The sequence below is a fragment of the Hesperophylax consimilis genome, chromosome 8 (assembly GCF_061612785.1).
Source record: "Hesperophylax consimilis isolate HC1 chromosome 8, BYU_Hcon_1.0, whole genome shotgun sequence".
Classification (NCBI taxonomy): Eukaryota; Metazoa; Arthropoda; class Insecta; order Trichoptera; family Limnephilidae; genus Hesperophylax; species Hesperophylax consimilis.
The window spans coordinates 14,149,704-14,168,083 of record NC_142843.1 but is presented as its reverse complement, the minus strand read 5'-3'; the positions used below and the strand labels follow the sequence as shown (position 1 = coordinate 14,168,083).

Below are 18,380 nucleotides of genomic sequence, written 5' to 3'. Positions count from 1 at the left end.
GAAAAACATGTTCTTAGAAATAATTTTTAAAGCACACCCGAAAGTTACCTCAAAAATATAAGTAATAATGATGTCTTTCCCTGTGACGGAATAAGTCACTGAACCAGTGAGGCGGGTTATCAGAAACCTTAAATTATAACTATATTTTTTAACATAATTGTATTTTTACATTTTCAGTATTTTTTTTTACTATACCTTTCTATTTGTTACGTACTACCTACTATATATTTTTATTTTCTATTGTTAATTTTATTTACTTACCTAATTTTTAAACATGTATTTTTAGTTATATTTCTATAAAAACAAGATATATTATTTTCGCAGACCCTTGAAAAATCACAGGATAGTCTCAATTCTCAACAAAACAGTTCCAATCTTTTAAATAATAAAATATTATAGGTAGGATCCATTATCTGAATTCTTTGCATAACTATTTAAAAAATTACACTTAAATTCAAAGCAAATTTGTGAACCAGATTTTACGCAGGACTAACTAACACACAGCACAGACAACGAAAATTAGTTTGTTTGATTATTCTGACTCTCCTTCCTCTGTCCATCAGCCGTGCATGTCCAAAATATTCATCTCAATCAATATTCATAGGTTGCTGTTTCAAAGGGCTCTGTAAAATCCACGCCCCATTGCCATACCACCGTGTTAGCATCAAAACCCCATTGTGGACTGCTGACTTGTAGTTAGTTATTCACATATCCTAATCTGGTATCATTTAGCGCTAATGTGCATACGCAACAGATAAGTTAACTATACTCCACTGCTTGATTTTGTGTAAAGAAAACAAAACGCAATTACGATCTAATACTTTTATTAGGTCTGAGAATATTCATTTAAAATCATTAAGGTGATGCACCTCGGTGTGTAACATTCAGAATCGGGCGAAATCATGCATTCCTTATGTAGATGGCGATAAGGTTGAAATTCGCGCTTAACACCGGCCACCTGTTTTGAATTATGCAAAAAAAGTCACCAAAATGCGTTTTTTATTTTATTTTTAAGTTTAGGTACAACAATTTAAGGACAGGTTGTTTCACAGAATTTGAACAATTCGTCAAATTACAAAGTTGATTTTCAAGTTCTGTGAAGGTTCTATTCAAATTATGTTGTGATTTCAGTTTTGTGAAGCCACTTGCCAATAATGATATAAAAATAGAACTTGAATAGAACCTTTACAGAACTTGCAAATTAACTTTGAAATTTGATGAATTATTCAAATTCTGTGAAACAACACGTCCCAAATGTTTTCTGATCTAATCTAAAGAACTCAATTTGCCACATTATACAATAAAACTGTAAGCGAAAAGTAGGACATACTGCACTTTAAAGCATTTTTTATAGGCCTTATAATTTAGTTTTTTCTAGGCTTACAAAAATTATTATAAAAATGCACAAATTATAGCAAAGGCCAAGATGTGTTCTACTCGCGGTATTTAATTAAAGTATCTGTATTATTTCTAAGCAACCAAATTTTCAAAACAAAAACACATGATATTGCATTACTTCATAGTGCATCGCCTTAATTCTAAAAAAAAACTGTCCAAAAATTTCATTGTATATGTCTTATATCTGTCTTCACATAGTTGTAGACTAATGTTTTTGGTTGGAGATGATCAATAATATAATGGGACTATTCTATACACTGAATCATTTTTCCATCTATGGATTTCTGTTGGTCAGAGCCGAGTCAATTTCGTTCCTCCTCTGCTGCAGCTTGGAATGGAAGTAGCGCGCCACCCCCTCGGGGGCCCAGGCTTGTTGGTAGAAGGTGGCTCTTCGTTCTTCCTCAGGGTTGCCCACCACGTCCGTCATTGTCTGGGGAATTATAAGGGACATTGAAACACATATTTGCAATAAAATGGTAAAAAGGAACAATGAATCCAAGTGTGGCTGTGAAAATCCAATAAAGTAATTGATTATACAATCACTTTTTGTTTCTTTTTTGTGTAGCAATTTCAACAACACCCATCATAAACAGAGAGCTATGTGACTGCAATGCAACCAAACGTTGCCTACTAACAGGCTACTCTTTAAAATTGGTTTTCTATATACGGCACTACCCCAATTATACTGAATTTGATCTTTTTTTAAAGTTACTTTGTCTAATGACTAGCGATGAAGACAATATTGTTCTTCTCTAACTTTAGTATAAGCACACAAAAACGGTTCAAAAGAAAATTTTGAAACAAAAAACATTGATATTTTCCCACTGTTGGATATAGTAACACTGCCTACATATTATCTATGCCCAGATTGTCTTTGGTTCTGAACTTGTTCCTGTCAAGCACTTGTTCAACGATTTTCAATAAGAATGGTTTATTTATTAAACTCAATACAATTATAATCGTATTCTTATTTCACCGCAATATAACACTCCATAACAAATTTAACTTTCAAATCATGTTCGGACGCCATTTCTATCAAATGAATAGTAGATGCATATATAACTCGCATCGCATGCTACTAGCACTGTCAGTAGTAACGCGTAGGCGACGCGTCACGTTGTGTACGAACACTAGCAAAATAGTATGGTGGAAACTGGCAAGCTACGCGTACTCAATTCGAGTCACTTCTAAGTACATATTTCTGTGCTTATAATCATTTATATTATGTAATAAATAACGTCAGGGGGTGATTCTCTACACGTTTTAAGAAGTAATTATGATCAATAACTTTTTTAGAAAATTTAATGTTTTAAGGTAGTTTTTAGGTAAAGAAAAATTAAATTGTTTGTATTGGAAAATAATAATTTTGAAATAAACATTGGAATTTCTAAAAAAGTTATTTATCTTTTTTTACTTCTATCATTATGTAGAATCACCTCCCAAAATTAGCGCAATTTACCCCAGGACACCCTGTATGTTTTTGTATTAATATTCAGAGTTATGATTTTTGGAATGAGCGCAGCCGATTATAAAACCAGAAATCTCCGTCCCTGGAGTGGATAAAGGAAAATTTGTTTGTTTTAACAGAAGGTCTGGAAATTCTTATAGCCTTGCTAAAAATGTGGTTAGTGTTTTATTAAATTGATAAACGACCACTTATGTGAAAACCTTAGTAATATAAAAACTGGCATAAAATAGTTCATAGAAAGATATATACATGTTAAGAACATCAGAAGATAGATACAGGGAGATATTTTCAATTTGTATTGATATTTCAGGCGACTATTATCTGTAATATTTTAATTTCAAAAACGAAAAAAGTCAAGAGATTTTTTCCCAGAATTTTAGAGAATTCAAAATTCCAAAAACATAGTTCTTTTATAAGGAGTATGCAAGAAAGCTATCCCTTCACTTTTTATCTCGTTCATACAATTAAAAATAATAATAATTCCCAGATAATAACCAAAAAACATCTGACATTTAGAATCCATTTTGGCACATTATAAACATTAATTTTCTTTTTAAATTTATATTTACCTACACATGCACATGGCATGTATGTTATTAAAAAACATCACTTTCATAGAAGTTTTATCAAATTCATGCGGTAAGTCAGTTAAAAAATAATATGTCCGAAATAACTTTGCTTTTTCCAATAACATGAACTATATTCACAACATGAGATTATTAATGGATTAAAACTGACGACAAAAAGACACAAATAATAGTAAATATATTGAATTGCACTAATATAATGGTGTATTGGTTATTAGAATAGAAATTATCAACAAAATATGATTTGAATCACACTTCACAAATCACAATTCGAAACTGTAATTTTCCCGGGAAACATGCGCATGGCGCATCAGGCGCATGTGCCAGTCTGCCAAAATGCAATGTTGCCGGTTCTTTTGCAGCCAGTTGACATTTTTTTATTAGTAATAATTCGAAATAGAAATTGTACAGTCTTTGTGCAATATGTAACAAAAATACCGTTTAACGGTTGTGAAGTGATTTCTTATTAGTAAGGCTGAATAACAGTATGTATTAAGTAATTTACCTTGAGATCCCTGGTCTGACTGACCACCCACTTCTGTATAAACTGCTGAGGATCCTTAGCAAAGCTCAAGAAGAACTCTCTGTTGGTCTTCAGTTGATTGATTGTGTCCACCTGGAAGAATAAATAATAAACTTTAATGGAAGGCAAACAATGTATGAAAGTAAAAGTGTTACATATTGGCAAATTTTTCTTCAAAGGAGAGCTTTGCGATGAAAATTTAAAACACGTTTATCAGTAAGAAGGTAGATGTTTATTACTAACCGTCTCATGGATCTTGGTATCGAGACCTTGAATTTCCTGTTGACTCGCCGTGCTCATGAGGAAGTTGTTCATCTGGGCTTTCAGGGTGTCGTCCACCTGTCAATTACAACAATAATTACAATACATGAGGCATGTTAAAATAAAGATGGTATTCTGTTTGTTTTGAGTAATACGTAGTAATTTTTTTTTTCTTGTACTTTTCCACACTTTAATTATTGTTAATTAATTGTTAATTAATGTTTCTATAAGTTCCACTGTATTTATATTTTATTGCGATTAATTGGTAAATTATTGAGTTATTTTCAATTAATAGATGGAGATTGACGCTTTTGTTGTGTAAAGATTGGATACTGCCGGTTTTGTTGCAAAAACATGCGGATTTTGCCGGTATTGTTAGGAACTGTAACGGTGAGCTAATAGAATATTCAGGAATCGCCCATGCAAAACGCATCGTATTAGAACCTACTAGCAAAACATTGTAGGTACTGCCTACTAGCTGGATTATTATCGATGCATTCGTGCCTATATAAGCGACAGCGTCAAGAGGTACTTAGTCAATCAGTCTTATAATACCATAAAAGCAGCAAGCGACAACTGAGAAGGGCAGTGGCCATCCCGCGCACCGGCCCCCATATTGCGCCCCGCCATTACCCCACCGTGCTGCTACAGGCCACAGACCTACTTACTACGCCCGGGGTTGCACGAACCAAGGAGAGGCTACTGATAAGCATCAACTCGGCGGGATCACTTCAGCGCCCTTGACTTAGATATCATTACTGGCCTGCGTTCCCCACGCTCCTAGACCCTGCGATATCTTCGCAACATGTCGATCTACAGCCCGGGGAATTCACCGTTGATCTATGTCCACCAACTGCATGAGCATCGGTCCGGAGTTATCTCACACAACTGCGCTACGGACTCAAAAAAACGCTGTGACCTCATAACCTGCCTATTTTATTTGTCTCTTTACCATGTCCCCAAAGAACTGAAAACATTTTTTTTTTTACTGTTCACACTTTGTATGGGGTGGCTGAATATTATATTTATTTTTTTTCATGTATTATAGAAATATTTATCTTCATATCAAAGAAGCCATTTATTACAAGTTAAATCCAAATAAGTATATTTGGAAGAGGCGTGAACTTCAAGCATTTAAAAAATTGAGTTACTTCATGTTTGGTTTCAAATTCGTGAGTAAAACATAACCTCGCAACTGAATGAATCATACTGAGCGTAGCGAAGTCCTGTCCTAACTCCACCGCTTTGTGTTTGGTCTGTTTGTAAATTTCTTTGTAAATTCCGTTTCCAGTTAATATGTTGGTGGCCGTTTAATGGACCAGTGAAGATTCTTTTTTTGAAATGTGAAATCGCTGTGTTTATTTAGACTTTCTTATGGGCATTTTTTAAATGTTATGATACTTACCTGCCTGAAGAATGTTTGAAAAAAGAACTGTTATTGAGATAGTGACTTTTCTTTGGACAAATTTTATAATCCCCTATTTCTTAATTTTAAATACCTACCTACATAATTTAATAATTAAGTACCTACTCAGAAGAAATTTTGCTTTTGATTTACATGAGAGAAAATTAGAAACATACTTTTGGGATGCGAGGTCAACTGTTCACAGAACTACTGGTAATATGTAGTTCCATATTCGGTGTTCCAAAGTTTTGTTCCACTTTATTAAATTTCTACATTTTATTGTCAAACTGTACCTACATCCTGCCTTTACTTTCAGATACAGATGTCCTCACAAGACAGGCGGGACTCCTAGCGTGAAGGTCAATATGGAAGACGTTTAAAAAAGTAATGAAAATGATTATAAATGAGATAACCTCGACGTCAATGTCATAACAGGCAGTCTGCTTGGCCTCGGCACCACCCTCCACGGAGATGACGTGGTTGATGACGATGGGGTCGGGTGGGTGCAGAAGCGGGTTAAGGCGCTGCGGGATCTCCGCAAACTTCATACGCTGGCACCCAAAGATCTGCTCCAGGTACTTGTCGCACACTATATACTCGCGCTCGTGGGCGTCTTGCAGTCTGGAAAAAAAATTAAATGTTAAATTTTAATAAAAAATATTTTGCATTGCCAACAGGGGTAGCCAAAATCTCTGAAACCACTACTCTCCAAATATGTATCAGTGTAACCCTTTCAGACCTGAACCAATAATTATTTCAAACATTTTAGAAAAGGTTTTTTTTTTCAATACTGACGAAGTTATTTCTATTCCCATTTGGTCTTTAATGGTTTGTTTTATTAAAAAAGACAAAACAAAAAAAAATTAAAACATTTTATCGATTCAAAAATATTTTACATAAAAATTTAATAATTAAAACTTATATGTATCTTCAAAAATAACATTAAAAAAACAATAGAAAGGATGCGTAAGTCTAGATCAAAAACAAAAGTGACCTTTCAAAATATAAACATGGTAAACTTTTACCTACAACTATCGTTATTACATCATATGCTTTTTAAAAAAAAAACAAACTTTTGATTCAACTTATTGACAATTACAAACAATTGTTTCAGTTGTCAGAGATGGAAAATAGTGTAATTCAATACATATTTTATTCAAATTAAAATGAACATTTTACGACCTTAGTATCATGGCGGCCAACTTTCATATTGATAGAACTATTATAAGCTACATATAATCAATAGTAAAATAAATTTTTAGGCCATTTCTTTATCTTAAAACATAAAAACCTACTTTCTTTACCTCTCCGTGAGTATGGCAAAAGTGAAAAAATGCTTAGAAAGAGTATGGCCGAAACGGTGCAGCCGCAGCTAAATTCAAATGCTGTCATATTTAACTTTTTTTTTACTAAAACTGTTTTTTTTATACTAAAAAGTGTTTTTTGCGTGGATTCAGCATGGATGACATTTTTATCAAAAATATAAGGTTTTTATTAGTTAATCTATGGTAATATATATTAAAAAAAAAAAATGAACAACAACAAAACACACACGCACATACAGTTAAGTTTGGTTTAAAACCCTCTAGACGAGAGATTAAATAGGTTTATTGTTTTTGGTAATTACGCATATTACTTATGATTAAGTAGAATTTTACTATAAACGTGGCTACCGCCTGAAAGAGTAGATAAAATCCAATTAAAAAAAAATAGCAGCAATTCCAGGAATTGGAAAATGATAATTTTTATTCGCTATAGATAGGAAGGAAACATTTCTTAAATCCATGTATTTTCAAATACAAATAATGCACGGTACCAAAGGGTTTAACCTGTGGAACGCCGATGGTACTCTGGAGATAATTCGAGCATTCTAATATGATTCTTATTAGAATAATTTGCGATGCTATTTTGACCTTCGAAAAATGTATGAAAACAAAATCAGCATCGTTTGGGCTAATAAAACATTAGGTTTCACTAATATTTTTCTGTTTTATGCTCCGGCCTTCAATAGGTTAAACTGATTAATCAATTTCACTGAGACCAAGGAGTCAAAAGGCCTTTGTAAATTGGCAACATCAGATTTCTTTCATATATCAATCAAAATTTCACAGAAGTAAGGACAAATCTATCTTATTTCAGGCACATGGCAAAATTTCACAGAAGTAAGGACAAATCTATCTTATTTCAGGCACAAGGATGCCCATAACACAATTCCATCAGTGAAAAAGTTTTATAGATGTATTTAGTTACTTGTGTGTTTTAATGTATTGCCAGAGAGCCGAGATGATAACAGGTCTGGTCTGCGTGTGAACTCCCAACAGTCTGGCCAGCCTCTGGTCCAACTTGAACTGCAGCGGCTGATAGTCCAAAAGCAGCAGAATTGTGCATCGGACATTCTTATCCCCCGGCCGCTTCACCTGATAAACAACAAGTGATTACTACAAAACAAATAAGTTACATTCAATGTTTATGTAGAATTTGAAGACAGACAAAAGACGTAAAATAGGTGTAAATCAGTAACAAACCTGGAATCCATCTGTTTCCTGAGTGGTGAGGGTTCGGTGCCACTCCACCAGATGATTATCTGGCCCGTACAGTTCCTTATCCAGTTCTATAACTAGGGACTTAAAGAATGATGAGAACTTCCTTTTCACCTATACACAGACAAAAACATTTAGTATTAACAAATACAAACAACATAAGACATAATGGTTTTTAAACAAGTTTTAAATTATTTATTACCTTATTAGGGTCACTTTTGGAATCTTCCAAGAGGCGACCTTCCACCCTTAACTCCCACGAAGCCACCGAGCCTTCTCCGACTCCTAGAAATGTTGTGTAATGTATCAGTTAAGTCAGTTATTGCATTTTACGACAGGTAGCACTAGTGCGAGCAGAATCCGAATGGTACCAACGAGTTCCCGAACCTAGCCGACCGTAGGTAGACAGCTTCATTAGGGAGCCACTCTTGACAGAATAACTTAGTTAATCTCAATAGAAAAGTATGTCAGTTCAGCAACAGTACTTTTTTAATTCTTATCGTAAATAAAGAACAATGTAACTTGACGAACCGTCAAATCTTTGAAGTCTCCTACGATTCACACACACGTGGAATCTGAATATTAGTCGTAATTAAAACACATTACATATTGTAACACATTGTTTGACTTCCGGTGAATTGAGCTTCTTTGTGCTTTCTGCTCCTTTGTGAGCCAACAGTTTCAGATGGCTTTATAGATTTCATCATCAGGGCAGATATGAAGTGTTGATTCAATAAGGAGGAGAAAGCGCATCATACTCAATACTAGTAAAGTTACAACATTTTATATTTAACCCTTAGTATGCCGAGACATCCACTGTGGATTTCATAATAACTCAACGCACCTGCCGCAATTTTATGGTATTTTGAAATATCCACTCAAGCGATTGGTTTTTATTTATTTATTGTTTGTTTGTAAATATTACATAATACAATTAATGAACTTAAAATGTCCAACTGGGCGATTGCCCGTTTTAGGACATTCCAATATGATAATGTTTTTACATGTAAAATTATAGTAAATTATAGTGTTGACTATTCTGTTGTTAAAAAAAATACATATGTATATTCATATTCTAGAATACTTTCAGTTATATCACGACATATTTTACTATTGTTTAGCTGACATAATAAACTAAAGAAATATTAATAGATAAAAACAAGAAAATGAATTTGAAAATGAAACTGAATTGAAGAAATTGTATTGTATATATACATTTACAGGGCCAGCCATGAGCGGGCGCAATTGGAGCAGACCGCTCCGGGCGCTGAATTGCCAAAGCTCTGATAATATCTAGGTCCTAAAAATCCTAACATATCGCCTTTGATATTATTTTTCATAAAAACGGAACTACACAAATATACAGAGCATCCGAATATTATTGATTACAGGGGTGTCAAAATTTTACACCTGCCAGGAGCCGTTTGTACATTTACCATGTAATTTAATTAATATCATTCCTCAAAATATTAATGTGGAAACATATGAACTGCTTACTGCGGTTTAAAGCCAATGAATTCACCTAGATTTTGCCATTTATCCCATATTTTTAAGAACTATAAACTTGGCACATATTCACAAACGATCGCTCAAAACGTTTTTGCAAACTTGCCATAATATGCCAAAAATCGCATGACTGTGTAAGAACACATAAACTGGTAAGATGTCATAATTTACAAAACCATAATTTTGACAAAAACAAGTAAGTTATAACGAAAATAATGTCAAACGGTGTACGGCGGATGAATGGCATTTTACCCCTGGCATTCTAAGGGTTAAAGTATGATCTTATTCCTGTGCGGTTGAACACCAAATAATAAATGGTACTCTTCCATCCATTCCTGTGCAGATCAACAGACAAAAAGTGTACGAAAGCAGAAGACAGTGAAAGGAAAGAGGCAGGATTCAGAGAGTAGCATTGGAAAAACCAACCTTCCGAAGCATTCTCTTTCCCGGGATAAAATGTATTAGAGATGAAAATCCTCAGTTTCCTCTTTTGCTTCATGGGTCTCTTAAGAGCTTCCTGGATGTCCAGCCTCTTGCGCATAATGGTGGCATCCAGCTTCCTCTCAAAGGCGAGCAGGTCCATATAGGCCTGGGACTCTGGCACCAGGTCCCTCACCTTCTGTGGGAGGATCTTATCTGCCAACTTCTTCTTCTTTTTGGGAGGCACAGGGTGCTGGAAATCACTAACAAAACAAATACGGAGACGTTTTCAATTATTGTACTCAATTGATAATAATTTACCAAGTGCAGTATTTCATTGTATTTCCACAACTATCGACTAGGCAGGCTACAATCTATTAGGCTGCTAAGTATATAAACAATTACTATGGCGGTCTACATTAGTCTAATAATCTAGGAACGCATTTAATTTTTACTCTACTTTTTTTGTGTTATTTTTTTATTATCAGACCATTCAAACGAGGCACATGCTTTTGTCAGCATACAAGTTATACATAACATTCAAATTATAGCATTTGCGCACTATATATTTATTGCTAATAAAAGTTTCAATGAAGCATGACACTTACATTGAGCAAGAAAATAGCTGATTGAATAATAAAAGGGCTATGAAAATTTGCAGTTAGTTTTTTTATGAATGCCTAAGAACAGCTATAAGAGCTATCACAAGCTTGACACCTAAATAATAGAACCACACATCAGTGCTTTCATTTTATCTTTTTACGTTAACAGTCTTATCTCAATCCTGACACAGAAAGTATCCATTTGAACTTCACAGGGAATTTGAACTTCATAGAACAAGCATTATTATTTGAATAGTTGTCAAGTAGAATAAAAGCAATGCTGTGTGGGTAACTTAAAGCATAAAATAAAAATAGTAAAAAAGCAAACTGAACACATACTAAGCGTAGACATACGGTTTTGGAGTTTGCTGCATGGGCCCCCTAGCATCTGGTGGGGGCCTCTTCCCTCCCTGCTGGGGGGAGGGAGGTACAGGGCCCCCACGCAGAGGTGGGCCCACGGGGTACCCCTGTTGGGGCGGGCGCTGCATGAGCCCCGGCAGGGGCGTGGGGCCCGGGCCAGGAGGACCTCCCATGGATGGAGGAGGGGTGAAACCACTGCGCTGGGGCTAAACAAAAGGATTATTATGATTCAATTAATCCCCCATAGTACCGACCATCAAAATTGTCCAAAATACGACTTTATGGTGCATAAAACTTCTACAGTTCATTTACTTAACGATTGTCATTGAAAAAAAGCTCATTACAGCCGTAAACAGACAAGTAGCATAATTTTTACAAAGGGCCCGAATGACTTACAGGAAAGTTTGGTCCAGCGTATTGTCGTGGTAGAGCAGCATTTTGAGGTTGGTTATACCTCTGCTGCTGCATTGGTCCAGGCGGGCCGGGACTCGGTCCACCGCCTGGAAACCTTTGAGCCATTATCTACAAATACTCGGTTATTAAATTTGAAGCTTTTCACGGCGCTACCATGAACGCATCAAGCGTCAAAGGGAAAACATAACATAAATATTGTCTATGGCTGTCTACGGCCATTCTACGGCTGTCTATGTCTGTGGCCATAAATAAACCACTCTATCTGTGTGCATAGATATACCATTCACTCTGTAGCTGTGGCATAAATCTAAAAAATTCGAGAGAGCCGCGGAGTGAGGAGATGTAAGAAAGATACAAAAACCTACTTAATTTTTATTTACCATGTCTTGTCGCATCAAATACCCCAAAAAATCTTCAACCGTTATAACTACATTAACAAAAAATCAAATTGTTTTAGTTCATTATGCACCAAATTGCATACAAATCATTTCAAAAGTTTGTCATACAAGATGGCTGCCGGGAAATTTCCCTTTCCCACCCAAGATTCGGCTTTAATGCCATTCATACAAAATCACATTAATGCTCTGTCCAGAGCTTTTTAGGTCCATGCTAAATGCCTAAATATACGGCCTGTGGCATGGACCTTTAAAACCCTGGACACAGACTGCGATTTTGTATCAATGGCATTGAAGCCGAATCTAGGGTGAGGGGAAATTGCCTGGCAGCCATCTTGTATGATAAACTTTTTAAATGATTTGTATGCAAAGTGGTGTATTGTGAACTACAACATTTTATTTTTTTTGTAATGCAGTTATAACGACTTGTATTTGATGACATGATTATGATTTTTTGGGTATTTGATGACACAAGGAATGGGACCTTAATATATCGAACTTCATTTTCTGCGCAGGTTCTTACAGAACTTGGTTTATGTCAATTGCTTACCAGCCCGCAAGACAGCGGGCTTAGTTCGGCTTGAGAGATATTTACGTTCGTCAAGTTTATCTTTAGGAACCCTAACAACCCAACTCAACTGATAAATATCGGCCGCGAATTGTGTTTCGAAATAAAGTGAAGAAATAATTGTTTCTGAGTGAGTTTAGAAATATTCCCAAAATTTTGGAAATATTTTTTTTTCGGAACGAATTTCGACATTTATATTTCGCCCTCAACTCAAAACTCAAAAACTCAAGGAAATTGGTTGTCTCTAACAATGTTTTGATTTTTAAATAATCGATTGTGCGGATTGTGCACGTCTCTACCATCACTAATCAAGACTCTTTTCGATATCTTGATCTTTATTGACATGTCGTCTATGCTTTTTCTTGCCAAATGGTGGCTTTGTCTGTCATTTTTTGGTGTCATTTAAAGAGAAATTTATTTTAAATAGTTAAGTAATCAAGATTCAAAATGGGGAAAGGTTTCAACAATTACATGTGCAAGAAATTCTTCCACCCTGCATCTAGAGACAATCTCAAAAGGGTAAATATTTTTTCTTTCATTGAGGAAAGTGCAAATAATACTTCGGAGTGAAAAATGTTTTTTCCATTCATTTTAGTTTTAACGTGAACACCATTAATAATTTCGACATTCAACCAAATCCAACAATTATAATGTTATATAAAAATTGTGTGAATTTTAATTTATGTGTACAAGGAAATACATTTTACGTTGTTAGTAAACACAAGTTTTTTTATGATGAAATTTTATGTTTTTTCCCAATTGAGGTAATTATTATTGTTCTGTCACTCTTTATTATCGGCTATATTTGCATCTAAGCCACATAACATTCGTTTTTAATTGGTTTCTAACTATTGTTTTGATGTATAGGTATGGATGGCAGAGCAAAAAACCGAGGCATACAAAAAGAAACAAGAAGAACTGCGAGTGCAATATGAGAAAGAACAGGATCTTCATGAAAATAAGTAAGTAAATACAAATAATCGATTTTTAATATATAACTAAATCGATAATTAATATATTTAGATAAAAATGGGATAATTTATAGTATTCGGTAAAATCTGCACCACCTGCGCTGTCAGGTTTGCTGTTTTAACAAAATGTCGCGCTCATCGGACGAAGATTTATTACTCTTGGAGAATCCTTTCTTGAAATTAAGAAATAAAGCTTGTGTAGAGTGTTTAATTTATCTCAGACTGGCAATTTGTTGAAAACAGCGGCAATTAACAGGTCGCTCATTTTGACACTACCTTCCTACTCAACAAAATAATTGCCACTAACCAGCGTCATCGGCGAGTAGGAATTAAGAATTCATTCCGGTAAAGCTTATCGGCGCCGCTACGTGCGTATACAAATCCGAACCTGCCTTCACTATGTGCGGTCTCATACGTTTACATACAAACATTCTCATCAGAAAGCCGAAATCCGCGTCCTTTGTATTCGCACAAACAGTCATCGTCAATTTAACATACATTTATTTAACGTACATTTAAATTCTAAACCTATGCAGATGGAATCTTTAAATAATTCCATTTTCAGTTGTTGACAAATTGGAAAAGTTGCATGAACATATATAACATACTGATAGAGGATTCAACCCCCAAAGCCATTTAGTTAAAAACTTATTTATGAACCCCTAAATGATTACAGAGCCATGCTGAGCAAAGACAGCAAGGAGCGGCTCAGCGTCAACTTCATGTACGAGCCTCCACCGGGGGCCAAGAAGGAGCGCGAGCGGGAGGACAATGAGCCGGAGTACAAGTTCGAGTGGCAGCGCAAGTACAATGCCCCCCGCGAGAGCTACTGCAAAGGGGACAACGAGATCCGTGACCAGCCCTTCGGCATCCTCGTCCGGAATGTCCGATGCATCAAGTGCCACAAGTGGGGGCATATCAATACAGGTGAGGAGCTCATGTACAAATTTTTCACATCTTCTTCCCTTTGGCCTATTCGGGTCAGAGACCCATCACTTTGATGAGGCATCTCTGTCCTGGAATCCTTCTTGGATGACTTAGGACTGCTAACTGGACATCTTGGGCGACCAACTGAACATTGTATTTTTGAACAAGATCAGTGTCTCTAGACCAGTGGTGCACAACTCATAAGGTTGTGCATTACTGTCAAGATATTTATTTAGAAAGGTTTTATTTATTATATTTTCAATTAGAATGAACATTTCAGACAAGGAATGCAGCATGTACGCCCTGTCAATGAGCGAGGCGCGCGCCCTGACGGAGGGACGGGGTGGCGAGGGCGAGGAGGGGGGGGAGAGCACGGGGTCTGAGCTGGTGCGTGGACTGGCTGAGGCGGGACTGGCGCTGCGGCCGGGGGCCATCCCACTGGGCGCCCGCGAGGTCATCCACCGCGCCCCCGAGACAGAGGTGCAGCCGCCCGACCTGCTTGCACAGCTCTCACACAAGCAGAAAAAGAAACTGCTTAAGTAATTTGAAGAATATTATTTTAATTTGCATAATACTTTGCACAATGGGATTATAACTGTGTATGACTGAAATAGTGAAGACGGGTTAGAGGAAGGTTTAGAAGTACCCGGCTATTCGAACTTCACTAAACATAACACTCGCCCTTGAGGTGATTTTTTCACAAAAATGGCGCTATTTTTTACCAACAAGCATTATTTTTCACATCACTTGTCTTACATTGAAGATCAAAGGCGTTCCAACCCAAAATAACTTGTAGATACATAATATTGAGTGTGTTTTTTTATAACAGGAACTGCATGTTATGTATTTAACTTGCTTTTCTTTAATAATCTGATTATTTTTGTTTACCTCAACAGAAAATTGGAGAAGTTAGAGAGAAAGAGTATTAGAAAAGTAAAAAAAGCAAAGAAACATCAGTCCAGCGAGAGTTCTTCAGAATCCCCTGGCAAGGAGAGGAAGAGGAGGAAGGAATGCAAAAAGAAGAAGGAAGACAAACATAGTCGGGATCGAGATGAAGGCAGAAAAAAAAGAAAACATCACTCCGAATCGGAATAGTTTCCTGTTTTTAATAATTTTTTATTATAATGTTACCTTTAACCTGCTCAATGCAATCTATCCCGTCACACGGCACATTCTGAAAGGTTTCATGATAAAACAGAACAATATAAGAAAAGAAACCTGACATTATTTGATCACAAACTGTATTTTCCGGTTACCGTTTTGACACAATAATATAATGTGTTTTAGTGAAACTTGTTGGATCACAAATGCGACATCCGCATATGGGGATGGCTGCTGATGGATCACATATGCGACGGCCGCGTTGATCAGGTTAAAGTTTATGGGTATGTTTTGAGATTCTCATGGCCAATCGTATTATGTTGGTTTTGATTTCACATCAGCCTTGATATTGGACACTGTAAGGCTGTCGGAAATGTTGAAAGTGGGAGGAAGTTGCACAAGATTTTTGGGGTGTTGAGATGTACCCCAAAAATCACCAACGTAATTTTAAAGTTTTTATGAAAGATCTCAGCCAACCTTGTAAAGGCCCAGAGATTATACGAAATAACTACATATTGTAGAAATACTTGTATTTATTAATACTTACTATGTATTAAAATATCCCATAAAACTTCAAGGAACCCTTATAAATAATCAATCTCGATTGTTGTAAGGTTTTCAAAGACAGAAATAAATTTACTTAGGAAAACCTTATACATATTACGAGGGTTCCAAATTTGGCAGTTTTCTAGGTACCGAAAACAAAACTTCTTTTGTACGTCGTTTTGCTGTAGTTATAGCAGTATGGGAAACCATCCTTGCAATTCTGCATCAAGTATTGCGAGATATATTCAAAAGGGTTTCAAACATATACATATTTAAAAAGGCTAACTTTATGTTACTACATATTAGTCATCGTCAGTTACAGTCAGTGAATATCTGTTTCTGTTTGATAAAAGAAAGGAGAACATTTTAGAACCAACAATGTAATGAAGTCTTTATTTTCACTCAAACTACTTAGTAAATAGTATCTAGAAAAAGGCAGCATTGTAATGTATCTATCTATAGAAAATTAGAATTCCTTATAATAAAGGACTTTCATAGACATCTTCACTATTTATCTTTGGGCTCATTTAATTTAAAAAAATAAAATGATACATATAGAACCTAAGTATAGTTATTTGCGTGGTTATGATAATAAATTTCCACAGTTCTGGAAATATTAGAGACAATGTAAATAAATATTTTTTAGTACATTTTGAATCGATTGTTAACATTCTGTCCATGTCACAATTTATTATATGATTTTGTTTTCAAAATAAAATATGAACTTGTATGTATATACATATTATGGTCCTGTCACTGAGAGCTCCATTGTAAGCTCTCCTATAATGTGAATAGTTTGAGAGAAAGAGGTTTCATCAGATCTATTATTTATTAATTAATTAACAGACTTGCGTCCAATATATAACAAAGCGACACGAGATTTGGGACGATGTACAATGCAAGAGTAAAGGATGGTATATAAAAGCAGAGACAAACAGGGAAAACATAAGAATATAGAAGTGTCAAGTCAAGTCAAGACCTTGTTAAAACTAAAGTGATACAAAATATCCTCAATTGCATAGTGAGCGACAAAAAATATTCTGACTTATACCAAAAAAATCAAGGTCTTTACATGAGTTGACCATTCTACATATTCTGGACAATGGTGAATCATAAGCATAATTAGTCGAGTGTTGATTGAGGAAGAGCAGTTCTTTATTTCTGAGTCTACGAGAAGGTATATTGAATGCGATAAGTTCTAGTAATGTAGGTGAGTCAAGAAAATTGTTGATAATTTTAAAGAAACAAATGAGACCAGATTTTTTCTCACGGTCTTCTAAAGGAGAAAGGTTTAGAATTTGTTCAATTTCATAATACGTGTAATTGCCTCTTTCTAATCCTAGCCTCCTAGCAATCCCTTTTAGGAACTGATGTTGAACGGACTCAATATGACAAATATGGATAGCATAAAAAGGAGACCTAAACCTAAACCAAGGAGCACTAAAGAGTTCTAAGGGTTTTTATATTTTTGAAGTCAGAAGTGATTCTAGTGATGAAGCCAAGTAGTTTGAGAGATTTATTAACAATCGCATTTATATGTTCCCGAAAATGGTTATAAAAAATTATGGTAAGTATACATTTGCGAACCAACTAAGAAACGAAGCAACTGCAGGTCGCGTTTCACACCATTTGCGGTTGCTTCATTCCTTTCCCATAAGTTCAGGTTCAGTTAAGCAGTTCAGCTCGCGTATGTATATGTAACATTATGTATTGAATAAATACTGCAGTCAGCAATATTTTTAATGAAATGCCTATAAAAATTTTTAGTGCATCCAACAAGATTAAAGACCATCTCATAGGGACCGACAAGAAACTTCACTAAATAAAAATGTATTTTTGTTAAAGCCAACACATAGACAATACCATACCTGATAAAATTAAATTTTTGTCTTTAACTAACCCAGTAGAGGTAATATCCGTAGGCAAAATGAACATGAAAGGTCAACACTGCAATTGCAGGGCTTCGTAGGGTGCGTGGACACCATTCTTCAAAAAGTTAAAACCCTTCATGGACAAGATAAACATTTGGCAGTACGGATCCAAGAAGAGTGGAAACTGCTCGAAGAGGTCTTCACCTTTAACTCACCAACCATCACGCCATTTCTCCGTAGGGTAGACAGAAAGGATGGCAAACCACAAAACTTGTCTTGGTTTATTCATTCATCTGTTGTTCAAGTATTCAATTCCCTTGATCGTGCCATTCACCTTCCTGTCTATCGCAAATATACTTACCGCACAAGAGTCCCAACCGTCTGGAGCCTGTTGTGAGGCTGAAGGTGGTGAGGAGGGTAAGGAGATGGGGAAGAGGAAGTGCCTGCTAATTCAGATCTGGGCACCAAACACGGTCAAAGCCATTTCAAGAAACGTTTCAATAAGGAATTTGAGTCC

General features: G+C 35.6%; 2 protein-coding genes across 3 annotated transcripts; one reads left to right on the top strand and one right to left on the bottom strand.

The window, feature by feature from the left end:
• Window positions 1-806: 806 nt before the first annotated feature.
• Bap60 (Brahma-associated protein 60) lies at window positions 807-11,675 on the bottom strand. 2 transcript variants are annotated; one of them, XM_089634446.1, is made up of 10 exons: window positions 11,467-11,675; window positions 11,050-11,276; window positions 10,115-10,371; window positions 8,385-8,467; window positions 8,168-8,296; window positions 7,893-8,059; window positions 6,056-6,263; window positions 4,220-4,315; window positions 3,959-4,069; window positions 807-1,828 (listed from the first exon to the last, which is right to left on the bottom strand). In XM_089634446.1, the coding sequence occupies exons 1-10, from the start codon at window positions 11,587-11,589 to the stop codon at window positions 1,673-1,675; spliced, it is 1,557 nt and encodes a 518-aa protein (XP_089490572.1). In that variant the 5' UTR covers window positions 11,590-11,675; the 3' UTR covers window positions 807-1,672. The 2 variants fall into 2 exon arrangements, with proteins under 2 accessions (XP_089490572.1, XP_089490573.1); XM_089634447.1 differs by having other exon boundaries at window positions 11,065-11,276.
• A 1,124-nt stretch (window positions 11,676-12,799) lies between these two features.
• On the top strand, window positions 12,800-16,745 carry LOC149421592 (corepressor of RBPJ and splicing regulator). The gene is made up of 5 exons (XM_089634910.1): window positions 12,800-12,966; window positions 13,315-13,409; window positions 14,095-14,345; window positions 14,626-14,884; window positions 15,242-16,745. The coding sequence occupies exons 1-5, from the start codon at window positions 12,895-12,897 to the stop codon at window positions 15,438-15,440; spliced, it is 876 nt and encodes a 291-aa protein (XP_089491036.1). The 5' UTR covers window positions 12,800-12,894; the 3' UTR covers window positions 15,441-16,745.
• Window positions 16,746-18,380: the final 1,635 nt, after the last annotated feature.